A 27,464-nucleotide genomic window follows, 5' to 3' on the forward strand; every position below is an offset into this window, starting at 1 on the left:
TTTTTGCTCAGCGACCACCGAGATAGTGTGGTGTCTCTCCACCTATTACATGTCTTGATATGCTTACCATCACCTCGCTACGTCACTAGAATGTACAAAACAATTTTTTCCTTGTTATGTATGTCTTTTTCCCCCCCTTCATCGGTTAATTCACTCATCTTATCCCTCTTTTTAGAACTTGAAATTACCATTGCCAAGCAGCACATTAAGCTCATTTCTGTATCCAACAAGAAAAACACCCAAGAAGAGAGAGCAATTGACGCGTTTTTTATCCTTGACACACATACGTTTATGGAATCCAGTTCAATCACCATAATAACCATGGATAACAATACCACAACTACCGAAGAAAATGCCAGACAAAGCTCCAAATTATCGCTAGGCTCATCGCCGTCTGTCCTGAGCGCAGATGAGCAATTGGAAGGCGATGGTCCTCTCACTCCAATTGATAAAATGCAAGACGACGTCGAGGATGATGACGACGATTTGTCTGCCTTGAACAGTATATTGCAAGCTGGTTCGCCTGGCTCTTTGTCTGATGAGGAAGAGGAGGAAGACGATGAAGAAAGAGTATCTGAAGGTGACGATGAGGACGAGGAAGAGGAAGAAGACGAAGACGACTTGCATACTGAGCAGGACTCTGCCTCTCCACTGTCGTCTGTGCCCGATGACTTTCCCTTATCAAGGTCGGCATCTCCTGATCTACCGCTGGTGGAAAAACTGCAGCAAGACGAAACTGAAGCTGATGGCGAAGATGAAGATGAAGAGGAGGACGAGGAAGAAGAGGAGGACGAGACGACCGGCAATACCAATGCTACTACTACTCATATCAGTACCAAGGACCAAGACGATAACGACGAGGATGATAACGACGAAGAGCAGGTAGTAGAAAAAGCCATGCCCAAAATCAACAATCGAAAGCTTTCAATGACGGGCAACCTGAACAACACGAAGCGTCGGAAGGAAGATACCAAAAAGAAGGCAGAACCCAAAGACGAGAGTGATTCTGAGCATGGTCCTAGTCCCTCCAAGAAAGCAAAGCCATCTGAAGCCTCCTCTACAGCCAAGGAGAGCAGCAAAAACACCGATACAAGCAGCAGTAGTGAGGATACCATTGTGATGAATAATACCAAGAAGCGCCGTGCCTCTCGATCTACACTAGAGATATTTGAAGCACCTCGCACTCGCAGAAGACAAAGCCGACAGGATGAATTAATTGCGAAAACTGAAATAGAGCAAGTGATAGAAAAAGCGACAACCACCACTCAAATCGATGAAACAGCCACAGAATCCATAAACAAGGATGCCAAATCAGAAGAGAAACAGGTTTCCGCTGAAGCAACCAGTAATGAACATGACAAAGATGCCGATAGTTTTGATAAACAAGAAGAGCATAAACAAGAGCCTGTTACACCTGAGCAAGATGAGCCAACGGAGGGCGAAGAAGCTGAACACGGCGAGGATACAGAGGAGCAAAGAGGGAACCACGAAGCTCAAGGTACGAGAACGAAAATGACACGAAAAACGCCAGTACTAAATGCAAGATGTAGACAATGATGATCATGATTACCAGCACAGACACCAAGAAGCACTGGATGCATTGACTCATATAGAAATCGAATTTGCTAGATTACGAGACAAGTAAGTTAGTGTAGAGTATGATCAGAGACATACAAAACTGACACGGTGGGCAGAATGTATCAAGAGAAAATGGCAGAATTACACGACGAAGCTCGCATGATTGCAAATGGCACACATCCCGAATTGGTGACATTACTAGCAGAAATTGAGGAGAAGAAAGGCAAACGCATCCATAGTGCAGAGGCATGGAGAAAATACCAGCATGATAATTTCAGGCAGCAATTTGAAGGATTAGAATACCAAGCCAACATCCATTTCATAGTAAGTAAAGGCACTTTTGTTGGCATAGCAAGTGGTCACTGTGTCTTACCCTCATTTTAGTCACAGAAGAATGCGCTACGACGTGATCTGCTAAGCAAGATCAATGGTAAACGATGGAACATGGAAGACGAACGCACAAAGTTAAATGACCCTGCCAGAGGTACAGTTACACACATGACAGTATTGCTAGGCCAGACACGAATTGACATTTGACGTAGGCGAGCGTGTATTCCCGGATGGTCGAGAGTTAGTAGCACACAAACGAGAACAAAAAGAGGAGACAGGTGAATTGCAAGACATCAAAGAGGCCGTTGGATTCCCTATGGCGCCCAATCCATCTGGCCTTAGTATACAAGATGTGGACGATGATTTGAAGCTGTTGGGCATCAAACACTCGTAACTCATCACCTACTATTTTTCTAATATCTATACCCTTTTCCCTCTGTACCATATTGTCTATTTTATAATTCCATTGCTTTCTCTTTTCATCTCCTCAAGAAAATCAAGGTACAAAATTCTATTATTTCATCCACACACGTGTTAATTCACTCAAAACTACACTGCTAATAAACATTTTTTTTGATACAAATATATAAATAAACAGCCTTGTTTGTCTTCTTTCTTCTTTTTCACTTTTTCACACTTTTTTTTTTGATTTCTATAGAGCAACATCAGGGAAACAAAATTAGAGTTGCATAAATTCCAGCCCATTATATGACAACAAATTTACATAAATTATCTTTGCCCAAGAGTCTGACATCTTCAACTGACAGCGATGCTTTCTCAAAAGATCTTTTACGTCAATTTGATAAGAAGAGATCAAGATTACACTTTGAATTAGGCTTTACATCTCAAGTAAGTGTGGATATGTCCAGGGGGGGGGGGGGATAAAACAATGTTTCTTCATCGTGGAGAAAATCCAATTAAGGTAATTTGACATTTTAACTTGCTAGGCACCATCACCGGAATCGTCCATTATCACTACACCAGCGACGAATGATTACCAATACGAGGAGCCAGTTCAACTAGATCAGCAAGAGGAGGAGGAGGAGGAGGAGGAGGAGATGGCAGCCGCTGGAAGGACAACAGAGGATTCCATTAGACAACGATCGACAGCAAGCAAGCGATCTTCATCGGCTAGTGATTTATTGCGTAGATCCTCTGCCTACCTCAAATCAAAGTTTGATTTAATAAAAAAGAACAAATCCCATGATGATTACCTTGAGCATCATCATTACCATCACCACGACAACACGCCCATCGATATAGCAGACAAACCCACAAAATTATTTATGAAGACGACTATATCCATTCCATCTACCACTGCCGCTAAGCCTAATCCCACTATTGCATCTAATCCGCCTACTATAACTCAATATCCACCAAAGCCGCTTGTGTATTCCCCTATTGAACCTATTCCCCGTTTGCAGCACGAATCAAAAACATTGCTACATCGTATATCTATGCCATTAATGCGTGTCTATAACCAAGACAATGCATCTCTCACTCGCAACAAGTCCATTACCTCACTTGTCAATCGTAGACGCAAGTCCGAGCCAGATCAACATACCAAAAGAAAGCTAAAGAGACAATAATAATGAAAATCCTATGTGTATATGTCATTTCTATAATAAAATCCATCCTAAATCTTTTTTTCATTTCAATTGATATAACAAAACCCTCTTGCGAAGGTTTCCAAAAATTGACTAGAAGACCAAAACAATCCTCTAGACGTATATAAATTACATGGTAATTTGTTTGTGGGTTCGGCATTTATCCATCAGTAGGAACCTCATTTGGATAAGCATCTCCCCTTTGAAAAGGACAAGGGAAAAAAAGAAACCAACATGAAAATTTTGACTTTTTATACGTCTCTCGATCATTGAGACTGCTTATGAGCGATGGCTTCAGGGCAGGAAGATGGGATCAGTTGAGTAGTAACTGTCTGATCTGCCTAATGCGATAGAAAGAACTGATATTGATAGAGGCCATCGTCATGAGAATGAGCCATCATTGGAACCTGCCATCCATTGACAATAGTGCTTGACTGCATCAAAGAAACATGCCATGGGCTCAGTCCTGCACCAAATCAAGCTTTCATACTTGATCTCGGTAATAATTATAATGTCTGATTGTAGCATACACATACATGTAATGTAAGATGCTGTAATGCTTAATACTCGGACGCTTACAAGTGGATCCAGTCGGTCAATCCCTTCACAGATCAGACAGCAATAGCAAATGTTATTGGTTTTATTCAACTTTTTCTGATTTGTTCACATTAAGCTGGTTGTTCACATTTAACTTGAAGCCATGGATGATGCAAGATACTCTTAATTGATAGTCGTTTTTGAGGGTTATTCTTTAGCATTCCATCCAACAGGTCCAAGCAGGAATGGGAACAGTTCGGTTCTTTAGCTGGCCGCCTCCAATTACCGGATATAACTTGCGTTGAATTGGCAAATGGCACCTGGCCGTAAAGCAAGGTAAACAACAAGATGCCTAATGACCAAACTTCAGCAGGCTCTGGTTTGTAGTTGAGGCCCAACAGTATCTCAGGAGATGCAAAGGTTATAGTGCCATGGAACTTGTTCATTGTAAATTGATCGCGATCAGGGAGATCAGAAGGTATTTGAATAGCCGAGCCAAAATCCACCAATTTCACCTGTCAAATCACCATGCTTTTAGTATTTGGGTTTGCTTCGCACCTTGTGAGATTACCTGAAAGTTGGAGTCGACAACGATGTTCTCATCTTTAATATCACGGTGGTATATGCCCAGGTCGCTGAGATCGCTCATGCATTGCACAAGCTGTCTGATAATGTTTTGAGTCTGCGATTCGCTCAGTTTTGTATGGCTTTCAATGCATTCGAATAGATCACTGGAATTTCTTCGTCGCATAGGATAGTCTTGACACAGCGATGGAGGAGTTACTGAAAAGGTATCGCTTTCACAGCTGCTGTCTTCGCTGTTACTGTCGTCTGAAGCTTGGTGAGAAGAAGGCCATTCGCAACCATAGAGTTCCATGATTAGGTAATGATACATTTCATCCTGATAGCTATCAATGTATTCAATGACTGTAGGATGCTTGATTTGCTTGAGAATGGAGACCTCGCTTGGTATGTCGTCCGGGCCATTGAACTGAGCAGGCAGCTTATGTTTGTATATAAACTTTACCGCCACGCTCTTCTGTGTTTCACGATGAATAGCAGACATGACAAACCCGTAACCACCGCTTCCAATTTGGTCTTGGAGCTGATACAAACGAACCACCTGCTGATTCAATTGATATCCATTCACCAATGGCAGGAACATGGGTGATTTATCATTGATATCTTGGTTCATTGTTACAACAGTACTTGACCTAGAATATGGGAAGAGCGAAAGAAATGCATGAAATGAGAGTGTGTCAGTAACAGAATTATTTCAGCGATCGAACCCCTCCTTCTTCTCAACACTTGCATGTTGACATGCTATTATTTTGCCGACAGTAATGGCAAACGTGATAGTAGAAAATGAAAAAAAAAAGATCAAGTAGTGCCCATCTTGATTTATATATACTGTATATGGTAAAATACGCATTTGAGCCCTTTTCAGGGATACATTGAATTGTTTCATTTTAAGCTTTTTCTTTCCTTGTTCATTTGCATAAAGAGGGCTTATACTGGAACAGACTCAATGGCCTATTGGCTGCATACTGAACGTTTTCAATACATGGCCATTGGACTTGTTGATCTAACAAGAAGGGGTTTCATTCAAATCAACGCACTTTTTTAACAGTTCTAGATGAAACGAGTTTTTGGATAAAAGGCAAAATGGTATTTGTATGCAGTATGATGGCTTCGGGCCCTGCGATCACAGTGTCATGCCATATGTTGCTCGAGTAAGTTTTTTTTTTTTTTTTTTTTTTTTTTTGGTCAAGATGTGAATTGATTACGGGTTCAATGTGCATGATGAATTAGTCAGATAAGCAAATGCTAGAATCACTCTAGTAAATTGTCGATAAAAGCGCTTTGTGTCTTTGAAATCCATAGGCAGATAAACATTGTATCCACGTCGTTTGATCCAAGAGGTGAATAGGCATTTAAAATCTCTGCTTTCATAACCGTCATTTGGTCTTTTAAGCCTTATTGAAAGGGACCAAGCCAAGAACAGCGCATCATGTCGGTAGACAGCTTATAAGCTATTGAGAGTGTCATTATTCACGACCTGTGGAGGCACCCAACAAAGTAGCTTTCAGCTAGACAGACGAGCAAGCATAAGATCGCTCGGCAGCTGGAAAAAACGATACAGCTGATAGGCCATGTCGAAGGGGCAGTAAAACTTGATGCAGAGATCGCAATTTTTCATCCGATCAAATGACACAATGCATAGTGAATTGTCGGTAAATGGTTGCATATTAAATGCATGCTTTATGATGCGGTTGTTTGCACTGGTTGTGATCTAGCATGTGAAATCACTCAACTTGGCTTATACTAACTTTCTTCAATGCCAGTGAACTATGCATTTTAATAGACACATTTGCTATAAGTTGAATGGTCATGCATTGCCACCATGTAGTCCAAGATGGAGCATCGAGCCGCTCTCCTTGAGGCATTGCCATCTCAAATGCATGGCGAATAGAGTATATAAGGACTAGCAGATCTATCTCTACGCTCGATGTCGGTGTCACACTGTGGGTTTTCGCCAAAGACATTTTAAATTAGATATTATAACATTTTGGTATATCAAGTATATATTAAACAACCAATCATTAGTTAGTAAAATAAAGATTATATCAGGTCCAGGAGGAGGGGAGGAGGTTTCTCTTTCAGCATCCTTTTTGCTTACACTGATATCAAACTAAGCCTATTTTTGGGACAATGTGAAAGAAAATTCAGGTTTTATGCAGCATTTGTAGAATATAATCGCCATATTTTGATAATGGAATTGTCATATCATTTGCTGCTGCTGATGCTCTTAATAATAAGATGGCAACATAAAGCTGGTCATAAGTAAATACAGGACTTGTGTAAGATCTACAACGACTTTTTCGAGATAATGTCATTGCAAAAGACAACTTCATGAGGCAAAGCTCTCAAAAAAAAGCATTTGCGCTAAGCAATTGTCCTTTCAATTCCATGATCCCCATTTAATCAGCATCGCAATCATCATTGTCATCGTCAGAGAGGCATTTGGGTCAGCCAGCAGCAATGCCGCCGCCAAAGCTGATTCAAACTCAGATTTTTTTGTGTTCATGATTGGACAGATTTCGTCCTTTTTCGACCTCTTTAAACTTTTTGTGATATTCGACTATATAAAGTGTGATGATCACCCTACGCTTCCTAACACATCCTTGAAGTACTTTTCAAGGCGCTTCTAATGGAACTAATTGTAATAGGTGTTTTGACTGAACCTATTGAACAATTTGGTAAAATATGAAATGAGGTTTTTAGCAAAAATAGCCATATTTTGCATATGAAAGCCTCATAAAAATGGTTTCAGAAGTTGTTTTGGGTCGAGAGAAACATTTTGATTCAATATACACTATAGTAAACGTCTTCATTTTTAAGGTGAAAAATGCGATCGTTTGATTTTCGTAAAAAACCATGAGGTACCCCTTATGCTTTTTGGTCGATTTTTGGCCATGTTTTTTGGGTTCTCAAAAAGTTGAGTAAAGGTGTCAGGAAGTTACTACTACTCGAGTACAATTGTTTGGCGTCATTCCGGCGGCTCATAAAGGTCTATATGTCAAGATATGAAGGCTTGAAAGCTGTCAAATCTGGTTATGTATTGCTTTATAGAGTTTATTTAGGCTGCATAATTCACATCTTGGGTAGCTGAAATTTTCTGGAAGGGTAATTCTGTAGCTTGAGCAATTTTTAATTCGAATAGGAGGCATATTGGTTTTGGTAAAGCTGATTTATGCAAATTTTGATGCGATTTGTTGCTGGTAAGCCTATTAACAATGGAAATGAAAACCCGAATTTGCTACTTGAATACTATGGTTTTGCACCTTCGCCTTGCTATGGTAAAACCCTCTTATAGGTCAATGTTACCAAATGTTGAATTAGATGCAAACTCGCTACGCTCGTTTCCAGTATATATATATATATATATGTATGATGAGCTTCCTGGGGTTTTTAAACACAATCATAGTTGTTCTTGTCATGAGCAAGTGCTGTAGAGCCTCAGGAGGTTGATTAGAGTTGATTGCTTTGAAATTCTTGTTGTAAGTGATCTAGTGCTGCAATCAAATTGTCGTTGTCGTTGTCGTTAAGTTTTTCTTTTAAAGAAATAAAACTTGTAATGAAACATTGAAATTTTTACAAAGCACTGCTTGAGCTGATACTTTAGAAAGCTCAAAAACCAAACGGCGCTGAGTGTCATTTGACATGCTGTAAAGGGAGTAGAAGTTTGACAATGAAAGAGATAGAAGTGGCGAAGCAAAGTAAACTTGAGATACTTGCAGCGACCTGGTAAGCAACACATTGCTGATCACCGCCTGCTGGTCTTGTTCTTACCCACATACTTGAATTGTGGGCACAGTACAAACATCGTAAGGGTTTGGTTTCACCGATGACATTGACAAGATATACTTTGTCAACTCATCTAATGAATATCAAACCCTTCCGTTAAATGCATGAAACATGGGCAATAAGTGCATCTTGGGGATATATCAAGCATGAGCGTGTCGTCTATGATAAAATCGTTTTTCTCTTGCTAGTTGTGCTCAATATGAAGAGAAAGAATAAATGCTGGAGCGTTATCACATCTCGCGCCTTTGCGTGCTTGATCATGCTATTATTAATCGTACAGTATACCACGTTTGGTCCTGTTTTACAAACGATATTAATCTATTCCTACAACCTCAGGCAATGGCTCCTGTAGTAATTGCTGTAGATCTTACGTTTCTCACTGGCAAGTAAAAGCATATACTCAACAAGCATACATCTAACGCACACTGCTGACACATTAGACTTCATCAACAGTATGAGGATGGGAGATTTCTATGCGTATCTGACATTTATTGGTATTATTAGTGTCTGGAGTCTTTATGGGCTGATCTGTACTTTGATGGTATGTATTCCTCAGTGCTGAAGATGCCCATTGATTGTGCTCATGCAAACCAACTGATTAGGGCTCACTGGGCGGTGTGACAGTCTACATGATTGGCCTTCTTGTTGGCATTGTAGCTGCTATGATTGTGGGTTTTATTCATATCATGCTGCTATTCATCAATTACAGGCCTGTCTTGATGAACTCGTGCCTCCAAAGAGATCCATCGAGGCTGTTTTGGTGGTCTCTGGGTTTTGAAGATACTACTGAAATGAAGCAAATCTATGCTAATTGTCAGAGTCAATGGGCGACATTTGCAACTGAAAGAATAGTGTCCTATGTGCTTTACAGCATCCTATCAGTAGGTGTTTCTCCAAGTATTTTGTTTCATAAATACTCATGCGTACATGTAGAGCGTGTGCGCCTTTTTTGTCGTTTCCTATCAGCGCCAAATGATCGAGAGAGACAGGCAAGCAAAGGGCGTCATTGCAAGCCATTCAGACAGTGGTTGGTCTGACGATGAGGACGATGGTTATAGTGAAAGGAGAAAGCTGAGAGGTCATTCGATTACTTATCATGATGCATCGTTCCCCTCATCTCCCAATGAAAAGACAAAGGCAGCTAGCACGACAAGCCCTGCCAATACGGCACCCAGCACACCTGATAATGGAACTGCCAGTGTATTGTCTGCTGACATGTACCAACAACGGCAGCGCTTGTTTGATGAAATTGCCAAGCGCAAGAAGGCTAGAAAGAACTTGAAGCGTAAATCGATTACCAGTAATCCCACGCGCAGTTCGGTTCTCGTTGTGCACCCCTTGGATCTATCTCAAGATCCAGAGGCATACACACCTCCTCCCATGCCTTCAGCGGAACCAGGAAAAGAAGAGCCATCTTGGAACAGATACAACGAGAAAGAAAGCACGATTCGAGAGGATGAAGAAGCCATTGAGCGCCAAAAACGACTGAATGCGCTGTCTGCAGAACGAATGGAATACGAGATGTATCGATCTGACGAAGTCTCTTCTACATCATCAAGCGTAGTTCACAAACCTCACGAACTAGACGATGATGACGATGAAGGAGATGCAGCTGTTGCTAAAAAATCGCATCGAAAGCGTCCTACATCAGGACGATGGTCTCAAGTGTATGCAGATAACAGCGTCTCTAAGCCATTAACCACGTTGAACCAAGCCAACGAGGAGGAGGAAGAGCAAGAGGAGGATCACGAGAATCAACAGCTTATGGACCCTGAAAACCAGGAATCATTGAATAAATAATAAAGCGCGAATAATTTAATTGAAATTGTTCTTCATCTCTCTAAATGTGTTGAGCACCTCCACTGGATCCGATTTGCCTGTCATCATCTGTAGCGATTGTTCGTTTACCCGTAAAAATGGATTGTAGAGCTTTTCCTGTCCAATGGTAGATGGAACTGTGATTAGTTTGTCTTGACACCAGTTCCATTTGGCTATCAGTGCTTCATTTTGAGGATCGATGGTCAACGCAAACTAAAGGTTGCAAGTCGATAAGTACTCGGTCCATAACACACGCGCCCACGATCCAGCTTACCTTCAAATTGGTCTTTGTATACTCATGCCCACAGTAAACCCATGTCTCATCAGGCAGTTTGGTCAATACATGGAACAAGATTCGATACATATCACGAGCATCTCCTTCAAAGAATTTGCCAACACCACCTACAAACAACGTGCTATAGACAAACTCAACAACTGTGTTTCCCTCCTATACATACATCAGCAAACCACACTTACTCGCCTGTAAAGACAGCCTTTTCGCCTGTTGCTGGATCCACCACATAGTAACATACATGTCCCTTGGTATGGCAAGGTGTGTGCAGTGGAGTGACAGTCAGGGATCCCAATTTGAACTCTTCATGATCCTTGCAAACATAGTTGATCTCTGGAATACGAGCATCTGCACCATACACAGCTAATCCTGGCTTTTTGGCTAAAAAAAAAAAATTCGTTGTGTTACTCGATACCCGACATTTCAGCCAATTCGTTGCTCTACCTATTAATTCAATGTTTCCACCGGCATGATCCCAATGATGATGCGTTGTGAATACGCTGTAACCCGAGTCATTACGCTGCTGTTTCCGTTGCTTTTGGCCATCTCTCAAAGGACTTACCTTGATAATTTGGAGCCTGTTTGACTAATGACATTTAGGATTTTAATTGGCTCAACAGGGTCAATGACAGCAGCCTCTTTGGTTTTGTCGTCAATAAGGATGTAGGAATAGTTATCCTCAAGCACGCTGATGGGGATGATCTTCATGGTTTTTTTTTGCTCAAGAAAGAATGAAAAGCTAAGAAAAGAAGAAAAAAAAAGAGAAAAAAGGGGGTTCTAAAGTGGAGATTGTTTAAATATCAACAGGATTTTCCATGTATGTTTCTCAACAGAAGCTTCTCGTTTTCCTGCCAGAGCACAAATAGGAAAAAAGTCCGCCTACATGATGATGGATGTTTATACGAATGGATGCGATCAACCAAAAGATTTATTTCATTAAATATCGTATCTGTGTATCTTTGTGTGTGTGTGTGTGTGTGTGTGTGTGTGTGTGTGTGTTTGTGAGTGTGGGTTGTGGGTGCGTGTGCGCTGGTGTGTTGAATATGTTTTTATATATACTATCTTCTATTCCAATTCTTCTTGAGTTGATGATTTGCTTATTCCTCATCTTGGCCGGCACGAGCCTATAATGTAGTTCAATCAACACATGTCCATTCAACATTACATCTGCAAAGCACTTACACCACGAGGACGAATATCACCTTCACGAGCACCAAACTCCTCAGTCAAACCATTGTAAGGGTAAGTACGAGGGACCTACAATCATCACAGTGAGACATTTGGCCTTGTCATCCTATCTAAACATGCCAACTTACAGCGACCTTGTCAGGGTAAAACTTGTAAACGGTAGCGGCAACACCAGCAAAGACGGCAGCAAAGAGAGCGAATTGACTAGCAGCCTTGTAGGGGCTGTAAGTGTGAAGATCAGGAGCCCAAACACCCATGATTTCATCTTCTTCGTGAAGCTAGATATCGAAACAAAGTGTTGAGTCTACATGTGTATATCGAGAGAGGTTCAAATCTTACAGTCTCACCAAAGTTACGCTTGTCTTGAGGATCATCCCAACCAAAGGGGCCTCTGGTTTGTGCACTGATGCGAGGCAAGTTGGGATAATCACCAATTTGAGGATCGGATACAACTTCACCGGTGCTCAAGGTGGATTGAGGACGGACTGAAGTGATGGCAATAGGTTGACGGGTTGTGTTCATAATGAGACGCATGTTCAATGCGTGTTGTGTAGCTGCACGGAAAGCCATTTTGTTGTTTCGATGGTGAAAAGAGTGGGGTGTGTGTGCTGTTAATTATCAAAAAGACAAAACAATGAAATTTTTATTTTGTGGTAGTAGGACTATGACATTCTAGCTTGCCCCACAGTCGCCCCCCCCTTCTACCCTCGCAACCCTCCAACTAGGTTTGAATTTGATGGATTGCTCTGTGATGACATCAGTTACGAGCACTGGCTCACACATCCAGCTATAGAAACCCAGTGCCATCATCCGCTCAAATCATGGATGGACATTGCTCGCATGTTTGCTATTCCCAGAAAGCGCTCTTATCGAATGATCCATTGCTCATCATGCCCACAATGCTATTTGGATTCCAAGTAAGCATCAAGTATCAGGGGTAAATAATCAACACCTTGGCTCCACATTTGTACATTGCCAGACTATCTTATTTATTGGTATTTTCAACGTTCAAATCATCTTATGCCTTCAACACTCGCTTGACTAAAGCCTCGATTCCTTGGTTGTTCTTGATAGCGTCTTCCAAGCTCTTGAGCGCATACTTGGCCAGCATATCCACCTCGACATTGACACGATCACCCACCTTCTTTGAGGTCATGATGACATGAGCTTGAGTATGAGCAATCATCATGATGGAGAATGTACGTTCATCGTCATCCACATCACACACAGTCAACGAAGTACCATCCAAACAAATGAATCCCTTTGGAATCACATATCTCATCTTATCCTTATCCACTTGCTCCATTTGAAAGGTGTACCAGATGGAATTTCCTTCAGGCTTGATGCTGATAATCTTGACAGTGTTGTCGACATGGCCCTGCACCATATGACCACCAAATCTCTTGTTTGAATCCATAGCACGCTCCAAATTGACTTTGTCTCCCACCTTCAAATCGCCTACGTTTTACATTAAGCACATGGACAAAAGTAGAGCGAATGAGTCCTACCTAAATTGGTGCATCTCAGAGTCTCGGGAGCAACGCCCACCTTGAAGGAATCAGAGTCAAACTCGGTAGCTGTCAAACAGGTACCTATTCATGTACAGTGTTGGTGCACAGGTGGCTATAATCGAGTAGATACTATACCATTGATGGCAATACTATCGCCGAGGTGACAATCAGTCAATATGTCAGCAGCATCAGATACTGTGATGGTCCAGCCATTGCCACCAGATTCAGAGTTATCTTGCTCCTGAATATTGGAGACAGTGCCCATAATTTCAACAAGACCAGTGAACATTTTTGATTATATACGAAAAAGAGCAAACAACAACAAAAAAAAAAAAAAAAAAAAAAAAGAGAAAGCTTATATGATTTCGATTTGTCATGGAAATATAAGCGATATGACAAATCTTGGTTTTATGACTGCGCAAACACAGCTGCCAAATTGCATACAGATCAAATGCTGATGAGCAATGGTTATGTTTATTAGGTGTATGAACAATAGTGATGATAAGCTATGATATCTATTCAGCAAAGCGAATGTCTTTTTCTTTGATAGGAGGTATATCTGCCGCAACTTCTTGAATCTCGTCGCTATCAGCATCGCCAATTGCCCTGGATGTTGTAGCGCCGAGTTGCTTTTCAGCAGCAACTTCCTCTTCGACTTGCACCATGGCTGCTGTAGATGCCTGCTTCTTGTCCTGAGGACGAACAATGAATTTACCAGGTTCGCCAGTAAAGAAAAACACATATGGACAGCATGCGGCCAGAAACGCGCCCATGACAACACACATGTTGAAGAAGCCAATCCTGCCATACAAAAATCCGCCCAGCAAGGGACCTACAAGACCACCTAGACCAAAGGCAATGTTGAACAAAGCATAGCTCATGCCTTGTCCTGAATCACCGTCATCAGGGTTGAGATGGTCAACAACATAAGCTAGCTCTGGTAAAACAGGCGTGATGAATGCAAATGCGGTAAAGCCTTGAATGGCGAATATCACAATCAACGGCACAATGCCGCCAGCGGTAGAGTTGCTTGGAATGCCAATGAGAAACATGGTAATGGCGCATACCACAAGCGTAGTGAAACAAACGACTTTGGGACCATATCTGTCACTGATGATACCTGCTAATGGAGTAGCAACGAATGTTGGAATCACTTGAGCCAGAAACACAAGACCAATCTGACTGGCATTGTATCCCCATTCAGTAGATAATCGAACAGTGAGAGTAGGCTCAAAGACATTGTAGACGCAGCCGTTGGCAAACGCGAGCAACAAACTAGCAATCAAACGGTGCTGGCTTAAAAGTTGAAGCACAGTAACATTGTGCTTGCTCTTCTTCTTGATGCTACTGCTGTCATCGTCTCCCGGTGTGGGGTTGACAAGCGTCGATGGGACAATCGTGGGTGCATTCACAACAGGCTCTTTTTGGAACCATTCAGCAGGGCGATTTCTTCGTTCCACCAAAAAGACACGCAAGATGAAATCAATGCCGGCCAAACAAATACACAGTATAAAAGGGGCTTTATAGCCAGCTGATTGATACAAGGCTATGAGATCAGTGTTAGCTTTTCCATCTTCATTTTGTGATCTACAAAGCACAGCATACCACCTAGAGGATGAAGCAAATGTGAGCATTGAATGCCATGATGAAATTTTGCAGAAAATGCTTACCGCCAATAGGACTACCGCAAACAAGGCCAACAGAATGGAACAGCAACACTCGGCCCATCTACAAATAACATGTATGCGTTAGTGTAACCTATTGACATTAGACCAACACTGGATAAATGGTTTTACCTGTGTACCGAGCTCTTCTAGTGCAAATGTATCAGCGATTAAACACATACCAAGCGTCCAGACACAGGCATCTGAGAAACCCTGCAAGAAACGAGCCAAGAGCAATTCCCAGTACGCATTAGCAAACAAGAAGAGCAATGTAGCTCCCAACAAACCAGCGATGCCTGCAACCATCGGCCACTGACGGTGTTTCATTCGATCCGCTATTTGTACCAAAGAAAAAAATACCCACAACAAACAATTAGGCAACTGATTTCTCATCCTGCACAACAATATGACATTTACCTAAATAGCCCAAAATGGGAGAGCCGACTAAAAGACCTGCAGCAAATAAAGCTAATAAAACACCTGTATCCTGAGACACAGAACCACCATTGGACACTTCTGAATGATATGGATCTGGTCCGGAATCAGGGGATTTGCCATTCTGTAAAGCATCAATGACAAATGGCACTTGAAGACACAGGTACATGTCAAAAAATTGCAGATCAAAGAATTGCATGAATCATGCTCAAGAGGTACATACTGATGGGGACAATGATACTATAGACCATCATCTACTCATAAGAGATGATAATGAGGATCAATCTTTGAAATGCAATCGACATGCATTCACTTACATCTGTGAACAATGACAGTGATACCGTCACTAGAACATAGAGATTGGAAGATCTGAATCGGACAAACACAGGCTTCTTTTCTGCCATTTGCAATTGCAAAGCAAAATTTGAAATTATAGAAACAGAGGAAGGAAACGATACAAATATATAGAATGTTTTAGTGTCCTTGCAAAAAAAAAAAAAATGTTACGGGAACACAACGAATAGCCATCCTGTTATACTCTCAAGTGATGTGACGGCCTGGAGGCACAGTTTGTCAATAAGAAATAGGCTAATTCGGGTGTATTTGAACTCCTTTATGATTCAAAAGCATGGTAGAGCATAGATGTTACTATCTCTCGGGAAAAAGAAGCGTTTCTGCCACCATTGTTCATTGCCAGTGCTCCAAGATGTATGTCCAGAAAAATCAAATTTTTAACTTACCGCACACAATAGGTTGTGATGATGTTGGCATGGCAACTGATCAAATCATATTCCCAGACTGCTGTACACATCAGTTACAAACCTGCTTAAATCAACTGCTTTTGGGTTTTGATTGGGTTAAATTCTATTATGCCATGAGACGTATAAGCAGTATTCTCGAATACTTGTAGTGTATTTAAGGGAGAACCTATCTGACGATGCACCAATCTACCCCCCTTGATGTGTCCTTTTGATCTGTCATATTACGCTACATCCTCTTGGCAAAACACACCCTCGGTAACAGCCGATCATTCCTTCTTTTTCGTATAAATACAGATAATAAAAGCTGCCATAGATCATATTTTCACTTAACAATGTCTACCCTTTCCTTACCTCACAACATTAACTTACAACGCAACATGCTTCATTTACTCCCAACCGAGATCGTTTGGAAAATTATGCAAACGCTGGACCCAGTTGACCTCTCGAGAACAAGGCTTGTGTGTAAGAGATTGCGTACATTCAGTGATCATCCAGCATTATGGAGATGTATTCAGCTAGAAGCAAGTAGAAAGACACAACATATGGAAGATATACCCTTGTGGAATCTGACAGACCTCAAAGCCATCTTGCAACTTCATCTCTCGCATATACAAACAATCCAGATTCGAGGCGTTCGTGACAACATTGTGCAATATATTCTGTTAAATTGCAGCAATTTACAAGAATTGACCATTTCTGGATGGTCGACACTTTCGGATCATGCGTTTAGAATATCAACTACTCCAACATTTGCGGCCTTGAGCCTGCGTCGTTTGAGATTGATTGGACAACGTAGATCAAACTATACCTCAATAGATGCCACCGCACTTGGAAAACTGCTAACATACTGCCCCCATTTGGAGGAAATTACAGTCGTATGCTGCCAGATTCATGTGCAGGCCGAGTGTTTCCTTCAAATGATGGATCAAGTCATGCATCAAGATCAACGGTTATGGATGCAGCAACATCAGCAAGACCAAGGTCAGCTTAATTCATCTTCTTCCCTCAAATCGCTGGTTGTCGCTACAAAACGAACTTGGTCAAGCCATCATGTCATGCGACTCTTTCAACTGTGCTCAAATCTTCGTTTTTTGGGCCTTGTTCCTGATTCAATTGAAGTAGTTGAATATACAGAATTAAACCAAAACAATGACGAAATAACAGCCCCAATGCCTATTCTAGATCATTCGTCTAATGCAACCCATGCGAATGCCAACAATCAGCCTCATCTGCTAACCAAAGATATCCAAGCTATTGACGGTCAGGAAATGTTAGACTCGGATAACCTCATTGTTTATAAACTAAACAATTTCAATCTTTTAAATGAATAAATTGTTGTGTTGCCGTTGAAGATGATGTCTGACGCTTTTATCTTGTTTTATGGGATGATGATCTGAATGCAAGCCATCTTTCTAAATGACCTAGATTAATCTTGATTCGCAAATTATGTCTGTCATATTTTTGCACTTTAATGATACAATTATGATTAGTACTGTGTAAGACCAAATCACAACCGATATCTTTATTTAATCAATAAATAATTATCATTGTCGAACATCGTGGATTGACGTTAAGTTTAGTTTTACAGCTAGATATAGTATCTCTGTTGCGGATGACCATCAAGTGTGTCCTGCTGACCTGATAGGTATCTCATTCAATCTGAACAAGTCGTTAGATTCAGATTTTCGTAACATCACTGATGCCCAAGTTCAAAAGCTACTATATTCGCGCATTTCAAAAAGAAAAATCTGAGCCTCAGAATTAAAATAAAAGCGTCTATCGCTCAGGAATTGTGTTCCGTACAATGCAGAGCATCAGAGACATCAGACAGAAGTGTAATTTACTTACTCTTCTGATAACGCAGCCCACTACGCCGTCGTTTTAGGTCGAATTCTGTGCAAATCTAGCCATTTTCAAGCACGAATAACTCATGCCACAAAGCGTTTTGAGCGCTTGAAATAGCAACACACGCCTCCTCTTGGCCACGCTTTACTTCTTGATGCTTTATCTCAATTTTTTTTTGGTTTGTTGCAAATTCATGAAAATCATCGTTTTTCCATGAGTATTAGCAAGGGAAAATTCTTGAAAATCAAACGATTGCGTTTTTCACGTCAAAAGTGAATACTTTTCCTATGATACATATTAGATCAAATTGATCGTAAAGATGAAATGCAACATTGGAAACTCTTTCTATGAGACTTTCATATGCTAAATTTTGACATATTCACAGAAAACCTGTTTTCATATTTTTGGAAATTGCTCATTATTGTTGGTCTGAAAGCTGAAAGTAATTAGCACCATTCGATGCGGCTTCTTTAGTCCTCTAGAGATGTATTAGAAAGTTGGGTGTGACAATCACAGTTTTCATAGTCAAATTCAGCAAAAACGTTTAAAGGATGTGAGATCAAGTCAAGTTTGAACACGAAAATACCACTGCACAATTTCAAATTAAATTGCCGCAATTACTGCTGCTACAGTACAAGGCTGAGACCAAATCTACTGGTCATGACGTCGGATAGGGTACCCTCTCGTTTTTCCATGCACCCATTTTTTACCCATTTTGCAAAACGCGTTTTAATATCAAACCATGGTGGTTTTGGACATCGTTTGATTGATAATAACACTCTAGCTTCCGATAACTTTGTCTTGTACTGTTGGAAGAACTTGATTCTGCTTCTTTAAAGTGGAATATATTAGGTACTATTCGATAACGAGCACTGGAAGGCGTAGAATTAACACTGATTCAGTTTGTTTACTAGGTTTTAATAATTTCTTGCTTGTCTGAGTGAATGCTGCTGCCATTACTTCTCTGTCATCTCTGCTGCCTGCTTCTTTGGTTTATCATGTCTGGTAATTGCTTCTTTGGCCTTTGTCTGGTCTCTGCTGGTGGCATTCGTTCCTCGGTTTGTTTATGGTGCTGGTGTTGCTGCTGCTGCTGCTGCTGGTGGTGGTGGTAATATGGTCTTTCCTGGTCTACTCTCTTTGGTTCATGCTCGTTCTCTGGTCTATATTCGGTGATTGCGTATCCTCTGGTCTATCTACGGTGGTGGCAAGTGGTAATTGACTTCTTTGGTCTTTGTCTAGTCTCTGCTGGTGGCGTTTGTACTTTGGTTTGTCTATGATGCTGGTGTTACTGCTGCTGCTGCTGCTGCTAATATGGTCTTTCCTGGTCTACTCTCTTTGGTTCATGCTCGTTCTCTGGTCTATATTCGGTGATTGCGTATCCTCTGGTCTATCTACGGTGGCGGTAAGTGGTAAGTATCTTCTTTCTTCTGGTCGCAATGATATAAAACTTCTTTGAACGTTTGTATTGTTGCTTCCTTTCTCATGATAATGCATTCATGATGCTTACTTTGTTACGTTTTTCTTCTTCTTTTGTTGGTTGTGTTGCTTTACATTCAACTATTACCATGCATGTTGCTCATGTATGGATTTTTGTTGCAACAACAACGAGCTGTTCTGAACGTCTTTGATGTTGCGTTTGTTATACTTTTCTTTGACTCACTTTGTGTGAGCATCCCTTTTTTTGCCTACGTACTACTATAATACTCCTATAGTAGTATGTTCTTTTCTTCTTTTATTATTATTGTGTTTCTTTGAAGCATACCTTTCTTACGTTGTGGTGGATGTGCCTATCGCTGAAGCTCAACAAGACATTATCCGACACCAGGAGATAGATAGGCTGCCTCCACTTGGTTATCGCTACTTACTTTAGTGATGATTGAGGGTTTCAATGCCTGAACTTAAAGCTAGGTGGTGTAAGTAAGGCATGCTCTAGCATCTGGGGGAAATTTGATGATAGCAGGGCTATATTGCTACTATAGCGGCGCTTAAAATTTTGCCTCACATCAAAACAGAGGGAAACCCTCGCAAATTTTTTTAGGTCAGCGGAGTTTTCAAGCAATTTGATTGGCTCAGAGGTTCAGGGACCGAAGGCTTCCAGCTAGTTGATTTCAGATTGATGTCATGTATGCAGTGAAATCAGGTTTAAATACATTTCACGAAAAAAAAATAAAGCAATAGTAAAATACAATAGAAATCAACTGTATTTTATTTGTGTATAAAATGAACTGAAGTTCCTGGAATTGAGTAAAAAAAGAAGAGTATTTATACATTTGCATCTAGCTTGTAGGTTTAGTAATGATAGAGAGCAATAGGTGCTGCTATTGCGATATCTGGCAAATGTTGTTGATGTTTGATTTAAAGTGGTAATCAATGCAAGAGCACTGGCCATAAGGGTCAATTTGAGTAACCTTGATGGGCTTGGGTGAGCTATCGTCATAGCATGGTTTAATGTAATAACCTTGATGGTTTAAAGTGTGATGTTTGTTATTGAAGTATGGAATCCTTTATCTAGGATATTGTGCAACTATGGCAGCAGGGCATAGTTGTCATATTTGAATATGCTTGCTATTGATTTGATTTTATTTGGATAAAGATAACGTCTCTTATTACGACCATCATGGGTGTGATTGAATACGCTGTGATCAGGAGTGATTCATTCACACGATGTGCGATATAAGCGTGTATCTTTACTTTAGTATTTTTAAATGGGTTTTTGATATACATTTGAGCTAGCGCTTTCATTAATAGATCCAAATAGCATGAATTTGAATGAGTGCTATTTGGTGAATTTCGGTTTTCAATCAAGTTGCGTTTGGGTGGCTATTTCATTACAAACGTGCTAATTTTAAACTATGACACGCATCTCACCAAGAAAAGGAAGGGGAAACGGCCTTCTCACGTCTTATGTTGACGCTAAAAACTTCATTTTGGAGATCATATTATGTTTACTTTGAGAGGTTGTCAAACATTTAAAGGGACTTTCAGATGCTACGTCGGTTAACAAATAATTACATAACAAGGAGAGTGTAAAGTAACTAATTTAAAAAAGCCGGTGTTTGGGCGCTATTCTTTGTTCAAGTGTCGACTTAATCTGTTTTTTTTTATTCATTAGCCTTTGTTCCCTTGTACCTGCTTTACAAATGGAGACCTCGTTTGGTTATCTACGAAGCCTCCTTTCAAAAATTGGCTTTGACCCATTTACATTGGGAAAAGCACTTTTTTTTAACAACACCACGAAAACATCTATGTGGCGTTCGAGTATATAAAATAAATTTAGGGCGTGGTACGGCTAACAGCAGTGCACAAAATTAATTATATATATGGCACTGTAGCAAAAGTTAGACTTAAGCGATTGTTTTTGGACAGTCTGACAGGGCTGACCTATTGGGTGCTGTAGATCTATGAGGACGACGAATGCTAAGATTAGAGTAAAACTTCAAAAAAAGATAACTTTTGGTTCTACGTAATAGATATTATTGCAGTTATGTTGATACAGATTTGTTGGTTCATGCTTTACTGTGGAATAAACCTCTCGAACTATATATATACCAGGCTTCTCGGAATAGAAGCTGTAGGATATCTATCAAAAGTTGTACCGTTCGATGCGCATTTCAATTCTGTACAAACTCTTCATGGACTGCGGACCATGATTGCGATTAAAAATGTTAGGTAAAGCGATCAGTAGGTACAGGTATCCGGCATGCACAATAATGCTGGCAAACTGCTAATAGAACATTGCGGATCTTAACCTGAGAAAACATAGCTGATTGCTGATGTATTTTCTATTTTTTTTTCGTGGTATTGTTAAGTTCAATTTCACTGAAACAACATCAAAATTTTAACTAGTCTCTCCAAACTAGTTGGAATTTTCTGTATTGTCTTATGGTAGAAGAAAGCCAACTTCTTCGACTTTGTTTCTTAGGCAGCAAAATGATTAAGGGAGGTATTTATCCCAGGTAAGGCCGCCTAGGATTATAACAAGATGCTTTATGACCTGAAAATCAACTCTACGTTCATTTAAGAGATACCATATCTTTTCCTTGCATTATCCTTGTCATGAAGAAAGAACTTTGCATTATAAATAACAGCTTCAAATTATATGTCCTGGGATTTTGTTCTACTAACTTTTATTATTGTTGTTTAGTATGAAACTGAAAAAATTGGCGTAGCTGGCAGGAGATAGTCTGTAACATCTATATAAGTGCTGTTTAAAGTTATTGCGTTAACATTGTCTTGATTCGGTTTGCTCCAAGCATCTGATGAGAGCCTTGATTGATCTACATTATTTAGTCCAGTAGTATCTGATTTATAATGGTTTGGCTTAAACATCAAATGCTGATTGTAATGGGGCCCAAATTACTACTTGGTAAATGAACTTATGGCTCTTAGATCGATAAAAGATTTCGAAACTTCCCAGACCTTTATTGCGGTTGTGAGCAGAGGTAGTATGTACGTTGTGTGTAGGTGTAATGCTGTCGTTATTTTGCAACAACAAGCAAAATCAAGTTAAAAGACAGTGAAAAACAAACTGTGGAGATGTATGGCACTCAATAATAATAGTGATCTCTCCAATTTACATATAAGAAGACTTCTACTACTTTATCAAGTGGTACAAAATTGATAACTACAGAAAACGATGCAAGCTATTGTGATGAATGCCGATTGAAGACTAACTAATGAGCTTTATTTGCTGTAACCGGAATATAACCCCCAATTTCGACATATCTAAAGTGCTAGAGATGGCATTACAATGGTCAGTGCCAGAATTACAAAAGTAGGATCCAATGTACAGGAGATATATCAAAGTTCGTAGAACCCTCAACTTTTGTACTGCATTTTCGGATTACACCAAGCTGTACACCGCGCACTTCACAAGCTAAGGGAAATGATGAGCCATGGGGACTCCAGGTGGATTGCCTTACCACCTTTCAGAATGTAGCATAGTATTCCTATTGAATGCGGTCCTATTACATGAGGTGCCATACAGGGTCCATTTGATTCTTGATTATGGGATCTACATTTCTACATTCACTGCCATGGATACTCTGCTCACTACTATATAGGACGAGTAATCTCAATCTGATGTTAGACATAGCTTATGACATGCTAGTGATCTATTTGATTTCAAAAGCCAAATTTCAATATTGTCAAGCGCTAACAGCATAGAGCGACTCCAGCATTGCAGTACATATAAGCCTTCCTCACAAGTGCCTTTAATTGTCTAAAGCCCTTCCTCACTTACAAATCATGCACTGCTGTCTCGCAATTGGCTTCAGATGTTGTAAAAGCTGCTCTTCATTAGATCTCCCACTCGCGTCTCATTGGAAATTTCTTTCGAATGCCTTGGATAATCATCCTTGCATTTCCAACCCATGGTTGCTCAAATGATGCCTGAGATATACCCTGTAGAAAAGCCAAAAAATCATTGCAATCTTTTCGCTCGTTAGGTTTCATGCAGTTGTTCAGTATCTTAGTAACAAATAGATTTGTTTTGTAAGATGTTACAAGAGAGCATGTAATATATATACGCAGGATATGAATCTTGCGGTCGACGTGACATAAAACGTTGGATATATGCTGCTGAAATGTATGGAAGCAGTGAACGATGACAGCGAAAATAGGATGTGGACTACATAACTGACTCTGTCTATTGTCCAACAGTCAAAATGTGGCAGATGTCTGTTGGGAAATGTGAACTTGACAACGTTTGCTAGATGGTTTGGATATCCCGATCGCCACAATCATTCAAATAGAAAGTTTGATGGTATACATTCATGGATTCAGGCTTCGTGTTTTCTTCCAAAATATAGCTATCGAATGTCCATATCAATCGATCATTGCAATGAAGTGTAGCATTGTATTAGAGGCTTTGTGGAAGGGCAAGATCAGTAGTCCCAAGGATGCACTTTCGTGACTAGATCAAAGTGCAAGAAAAAATTTATTGTTTGCTTGTTAAGACTCAGAGAAGGTATAAAAGGTTTGTTTCCATGGTTTTCATTCAAGTCTTTTCTTTCATCTAACTGTATATTAAAAATATTACAAAAAGGTAAATATTACAATGGAAAGAGATGATTTGTAGTGTGGTTGCAAGTGATGATTAGTACACTATGGCATAGTTCAACAGACGCTGGTCTTACTAACCTAATTGAATGTTGACAAAAAATTCTTTCGCCCCTGTCTGACTACATCCACATTTCAAATCTAATCTCTTTATTAGCTGATTGTATCAAATATACTAATTGCCTTTTGATTATTCAGGTATAATCGTCTTGGTTTCTCCTTGATTTTTATATTTTTTTGCTATATATATATATATTTATAATAAACATTTATGTTCAAATCAAATCTTTATTTTTTGTCAAACATTTGGAGTGGCTTATTGCTCTTTGAGTTGTATATGCATGTTTGTTTAGTCTTTTTAATTACAGTAAGAGGGCTACGCACCTCGTTCTATGAATCGCTACAAGTATAATCAACATGGATGCAACCTGTGATTTCCTTATTGATATCTATTTCTGAAGCATCAATTCTCAGACCTAGGGCGATAAAAACTTCAGGGAAGCATCACAGCAAACATCAGGAGACTGATCTGAGCAATATTCTAAATCTATTGTAACAATTGCTTTGCTCCAAATTGATTCGCTGTGTCAATGAATCCCTTCAAGTGCCTCAAGTATTAATGATAAGGAATGATTGATAAGATCAAATATCAGATCGATGATTGTTCCTTGAAGTGGGGTATTTTGGTTTCCTTCAAAACTGAAATAAAACCTACGAAACTTGCTACATGCCGTGTTTATCATTTTGGATGATAGCGTCATATCATTTAATCCATAAAAACGGAATAAAAGCGGATCAATGTTTATCATAAAGAGGATGGTAAGAACACAAAAAAAAAAAAAAGAAGCGACTGGAATAGCCCTTGCAGAGGTGAAACTAATTTGATTCAATAACACGCTGTATACTTTACATGGCTATAAAACCCCCGTTGAAAGTATCAATACTCTCGACCTGTCAGTGCCAACAAGTCAGCATTAAGGCCAACATGGACGTTGGTGTGGAAAAACACTTGACCATAAGTTGGCACCATTGGTTATAGACTCTGCTTGTGTATATGCCAAGCAGTTACGGGTTTAAAATAGTTATGGAATAATGGTCTTCATCGTTTGGGAGCAGTAAAATGATTGAAACATCGCATCATATAATAATGAAGCTTTGATTAGTTTTTCATTGACTTGATTGCTTCCTGAGCATGCAGATACAAGGACACGTTTATGACATGCTCAGTAACATTAAGATTAAGAAGGGCACATGTTGTTTACAGGCGAAATATAGATGGCTCAGACTATTGTTGCGTGTGATAAATAAAGGCATGGTTCATGTAGATTTCCTCCACTATTCAAATTCCTTTGAAACCTACGTATAATTCCACTATTTTTGTGGTATATATTGACTCAGAAGAGCATTGTCATAATAGATGGATGATAACGTATCGCCTTCATCTATCAGTGTCTGTGCCTGAGAAAAAATGCATTGTCATGATCAACAATATCTTACTAAGCTTCCGTAAATACATAGCACGCTGTAAGCAATTTGTACATGTAGCCTACTTGCGGCCCCTCCACGTATTGCATTACACGACAAAGCTTCTTGGGTTTTTTGACACATGTAATATACATCAGACCTGTACTGAAAGAAAATAGTGGTTCTCATGATTGGGATGGGTTTGCTCAAGGTTTTACATCACGTCAGTTCATAGTTGCAAAGAGGGCTTTGTGTGTATCCATGACTAACCGTTTGTCGCAGTAACACAGCAACAACAGTAAAAACTTATCAAGATGTTAGACCCTCAATTGCTCTATCCAAAAAAAGAGCTTCATCCAGGATAAATGTATATTATACCTGAGAGGGCTGAATGATTGCGCTGGCACAAAACTCACAGCATCATAAAGGGCTTTGCTTTTTGTTTGTTTCATCTGAGAGAACAAGAAACCCAACATTTTGATGTCAATTTAGCTAACTTTTTTTTTACTGCTATAATGAATCCAAATACAATTCTTGGTATTTTTGCAAGCAGTGGTTTCAAATCTTGCTTGTCTTTGCTTATCAATAGTACAGCCAATAATGTCGATTCAATTCCCTTGCTTTAAGGTAAAACACATCATTTACCCAATCACAGGTATATTAGTAAAAACTGTGCCTGACGGTGGTAGATGCTACCAAGTTGCCCTTGATTTACATGATTTAACGTTTACTCGAAACACAAAAACTCCTATACTGTATAATATAGCCGATGCGTACATCAGATAACCTAAAAAAAAAACATATATATAAAGGAAGTGGATGCTATTGTGGGTTTTTCTTATTCATCATCAACTCTTGACTCTATTCAACATGAAACTTGCTACTTTGCTTCCTTTCCTCGCTTTGTCTATTACTGCTGTCTCTGCTTTTGACAAGATTATTGCTTACGCTGATAGTTTTACTGACAATGGCAACGACTACCGTGCTTCTAAGTTCCCTCCGTAAGTACCACTCGTGATAGCAAAACATAGTACATGCTCTGACCATGAGTGTATCTAGTTCGGGACCCTATTTTGAGGGAAGATTCAGGTATGGTATAAATAACTAACTCTATGAAAATCACGAGCTAACATTGGTTGTTTTGTTAGTAATGGCCCTACGTGGTTAGAGTATGTCAATGAAAACTTGACAGGCATTGCAGTCATCAACAATGGTCATGGAGGTGCTACTACGAACAATGCACAATGCTACAGGCAAGCATTTGAATGAGATAATTTGTAATTTTATGCTGATGTCAATCCTTTCTTTGTCGCTTTCCAGTTCTTTCAATGAGTACATTGTACCTGGCCTCAAGGAGCAAATCTTGACTACCTATGTCAACGGTACTGCTGATGATTTGTATTTGATTTACATTGGCTACAACGATTTGAATGCCATTGTCAACCCTGATCAATATGTTATTGTCGACAAGAACTACACCAAGGAAAAGGTCTGTCAAAACGTTGTCGATAGTGTCGAGCTTTTGATCAATATGTATGGAGCCAACAACTTTCTTGTTATGAGTGTCCCTCCTTTCGATCAATGGCCCGTTGTCAAGGATGAAGATAAGGAATCCGCCAAGAAGTTGGTTCACGATTACAATGCTCTGGTTGAGTCCGAGCTCCCCAAGAACCATCCCAATGTTACCTTTCAATTTTTGGATGACAATGCCTGGTTCGTTGAACAATTGAAGAACCCTGAAAATGTTGGTCAAGAAACTTCCAATGGTCCTTGTGCTTGGGGTATCGGTAACACTACTGCTTGTGATGACCCTGAGAAGCATTTCTTTTTCGACAGCTACCATCCATCTAAGGAAGTTCATGCTGCTTTCGGCGCCTGGGCTACTGAGCAAATCAAGTCCATGTATAACATCAAGTTGAACTAATTTTAATCATATATACATTTACATATTTACACATTTTTATTATTTTAACATAAAGAATAACGAGAAAAAATCAAACATAAAA

The 27,464-nt window shown here is 39.9% G+C and overlaps 10 protein-coding genes across 10 annotated transcripts; 5 read left to right on the forward strand and 5 right to left on the reverse strand.

The window, feature by feature from the left end:
- Positions 1–321: 321 nt before the first annotated feature.
- On the forward strand, positions 322–2,302 carry ATC70_007788 (uncharacterized protein; the record flags this gene model as incomplete). Its single annotated transcript, XM_064827045.1, has 5 exons — positions 322–1,498; positions 1,551–1,641; positions 1,695–1,902; positions 1,963–2,062; positions 2,121–2,302. 5 exons carry the CDS (start codon positions 322–324, stop codon positions 2,300–2,302), a joined length of 1,758 nt encoding a protein of 585 aa, XP_064676102.1.
- Positions 2,303–2,616: 314 nt separating this feature from the next.
- ATC70_007789 (uncharacterized protein) lies at positions 2,617–3,497 on the forward strand (the record flags this gene model as incomplete). Its single annotated transcript, XM_064827046.1, has 2 exons — positions 2,617–2,757; positions 2,856–3,497. The coding sequence occupies 2 exons, from the start codon at positions 2,617–2,619 to the stop codon at positions 3,495–3,497; spliced, it is 783 nt and encodes a 260-aa protein (XP_064676103.1).
- Positions 3,498–4,183: 686 nt separating this feature from the next.
- Positions 4,184–5,247, reverse strand: TUB2_2 (Tubulin beta chain (Beta tubulin); the record flags this gene model as incomplete). Its single annotated transcript, XM_064827047.1, has 2 exons — positions 4,184–4,567; positions 4,624–5,247. The coding sequence occupies 2 exons, from the start codon at positions 5,245–5,247 to the stop codon at positions 4,184–4,186; spliced, it is 1,008 nt and encodes a 335-aa protein (XP_064676104.1).
- A 3,512-nt stretch (positions 5,248–8,759) lies between these two features.
- ATC70_007791 (uncharacterized protein) lies at positions 8,760–10,220 on the forward strand (the record flags this gene model as incomplete). Its single annotated transcript, XM_064827048.1, has 4 exons — positions 8,760–8,802; positions 8,861–8,961; positions 9,023–9,301; positions 9,354–10,220. 4 exons carry the CDS (start codon positions 8,760–8,762, stop codon positions 10,218–10,220), a joined length of 1,290 nt encoding a protein of 429 aa, XP_064676105.1.
- Positions 10,221–10,235: 15 nt separating this feature from the next.
- On the reverse strand, positions 10,236–11,238 carry ATC70_007792 (uncharacterized protein; the record flags this gene model as incomplete). Its single annotated transcript, XM_064827049.1, has 5 exons — positions 10,236–10,451; positions 10,513–10,654; positions 10,716–10,911; positions 10,975–11,030; positions 11,093–11,238. The coding sequence occupies 5 exons, from the start codon at positions 11,236–11,238 to the stop codon at positions 10,236–10,238; spliced, it is 756 nt and encodes a 251-aa protein (XP_064676106.1).
- A 389-nt stretch (positions 11,239–11,627) lies between these two features.
- ATC70_007793 (AMP-binding domain-containing protein) lies at positions 11,628–12,288 on the reverse strand (the record flags this gene model as incomplete). The annotated part of the gene is made up of 4 exons (XM_064827050.1): positions 11,628–11,654; positions 11,713–11,787; positions 11,847–11,996; positions 12,058–12,288. The coding sequence occupies 4 exons, from the start codon at positions 12,286–12,288 to the stop codon at positions 11,628–11,630; spliced, it is 483 nt and encodes a 160-aa protein (XP_064676107.1).
- A 448-nt stretch (positions 12,289–12,736) lies between these two features.
- Positions 12,737–13,518, reverse strand: ATC70_007794 (TSPc domain-containing protein; the record flags this gene model as incomplete). The annotated part of the gene is made up of 3 exons (XM_064827051.1): positions 12,737–13,176; positions 13,227–13,310; positions 13,365–13,518. 3 exons carry the CDS (start codon positions 13,516–13,518, stop codon positions 12,737–12,739), a joined length of 678 nt encoding a protein of 225 aa, XP_064676108.1.
- Positions 13,519–13,744: 226 nt separating this feature from the next.
- On the reverse strand, positions 13,745–15,732 carry ATC70_007795 (uncharacterized protein; the record flags this gene model as incomplete). Its single annotated transcript, XM_064827052.1, has 6 exons — positions 13,745–14,775; positions 14,900–14,957; positions 15,026–15,228; positions 15,311–15,478; positions 15,552–15,582; positions 15,646–15,732. The coding sequence occupies 6 exons, from the start codon at positions 15,730–15,732 to the stop codon at positions 13,745–13,747; spliced, it is 1,578 nt and encodes a 525-aa protein (XP_064676109.1).
- Positions 15,733–16,421: 689 nt separating this feature from the next.
- ATC70_007796 (uncharacterized protein) lies at positions 16,422–17,420 on the forward strand (the record flags this gene model as incomplete). The annotated part of the gene is made up of 1 exon (XM_064827053.1): positions 16,422–17,420. One exon carries the CDS (start codon positions 16,422–16,424, stop codon positions 17,418–17,420), a length of 999 nt encoding a protein of 332 aa, XP_064676110.1.
- Positions 17,421–26,328: 8,908 nt separating this feature from the next.
- On the forward strand, positions 26,329–27,382 carry HHT1_3 (histone H3.1; the record flags this gene model as incomplete). The annotated part of the gene is made up of 4 exons (XM_064827054.1): positions 26,329–26,459; positions 26,518–26,547; positions 26,607–26,711; positions 26,779–27,382. The coding sequence occupies 4 exons, from the start codon at positions 26,329–26,331 to the stop codon at positions 27,380–27,382; spliced, it is 870 nt and encodes a 289-aa protein (XP_064676111.1).
- Positions 27,383–27,464: the final 82 nt, after the last annotated feature.

This window comes from Mucor velutinosus, assembly GCF_035048745.1.
Source record: "Mucor velutinosus strain NIH1002 chromosome Unknown tig00001553, whole genome shotgun sequence".
Classification (NCBI taxonomy): Eukaryota; Fungi; Mucoromycota; class Mucoromycetes; order Mucorales; family Mucoraceae; genus Mucor; species Mucor velutinosus.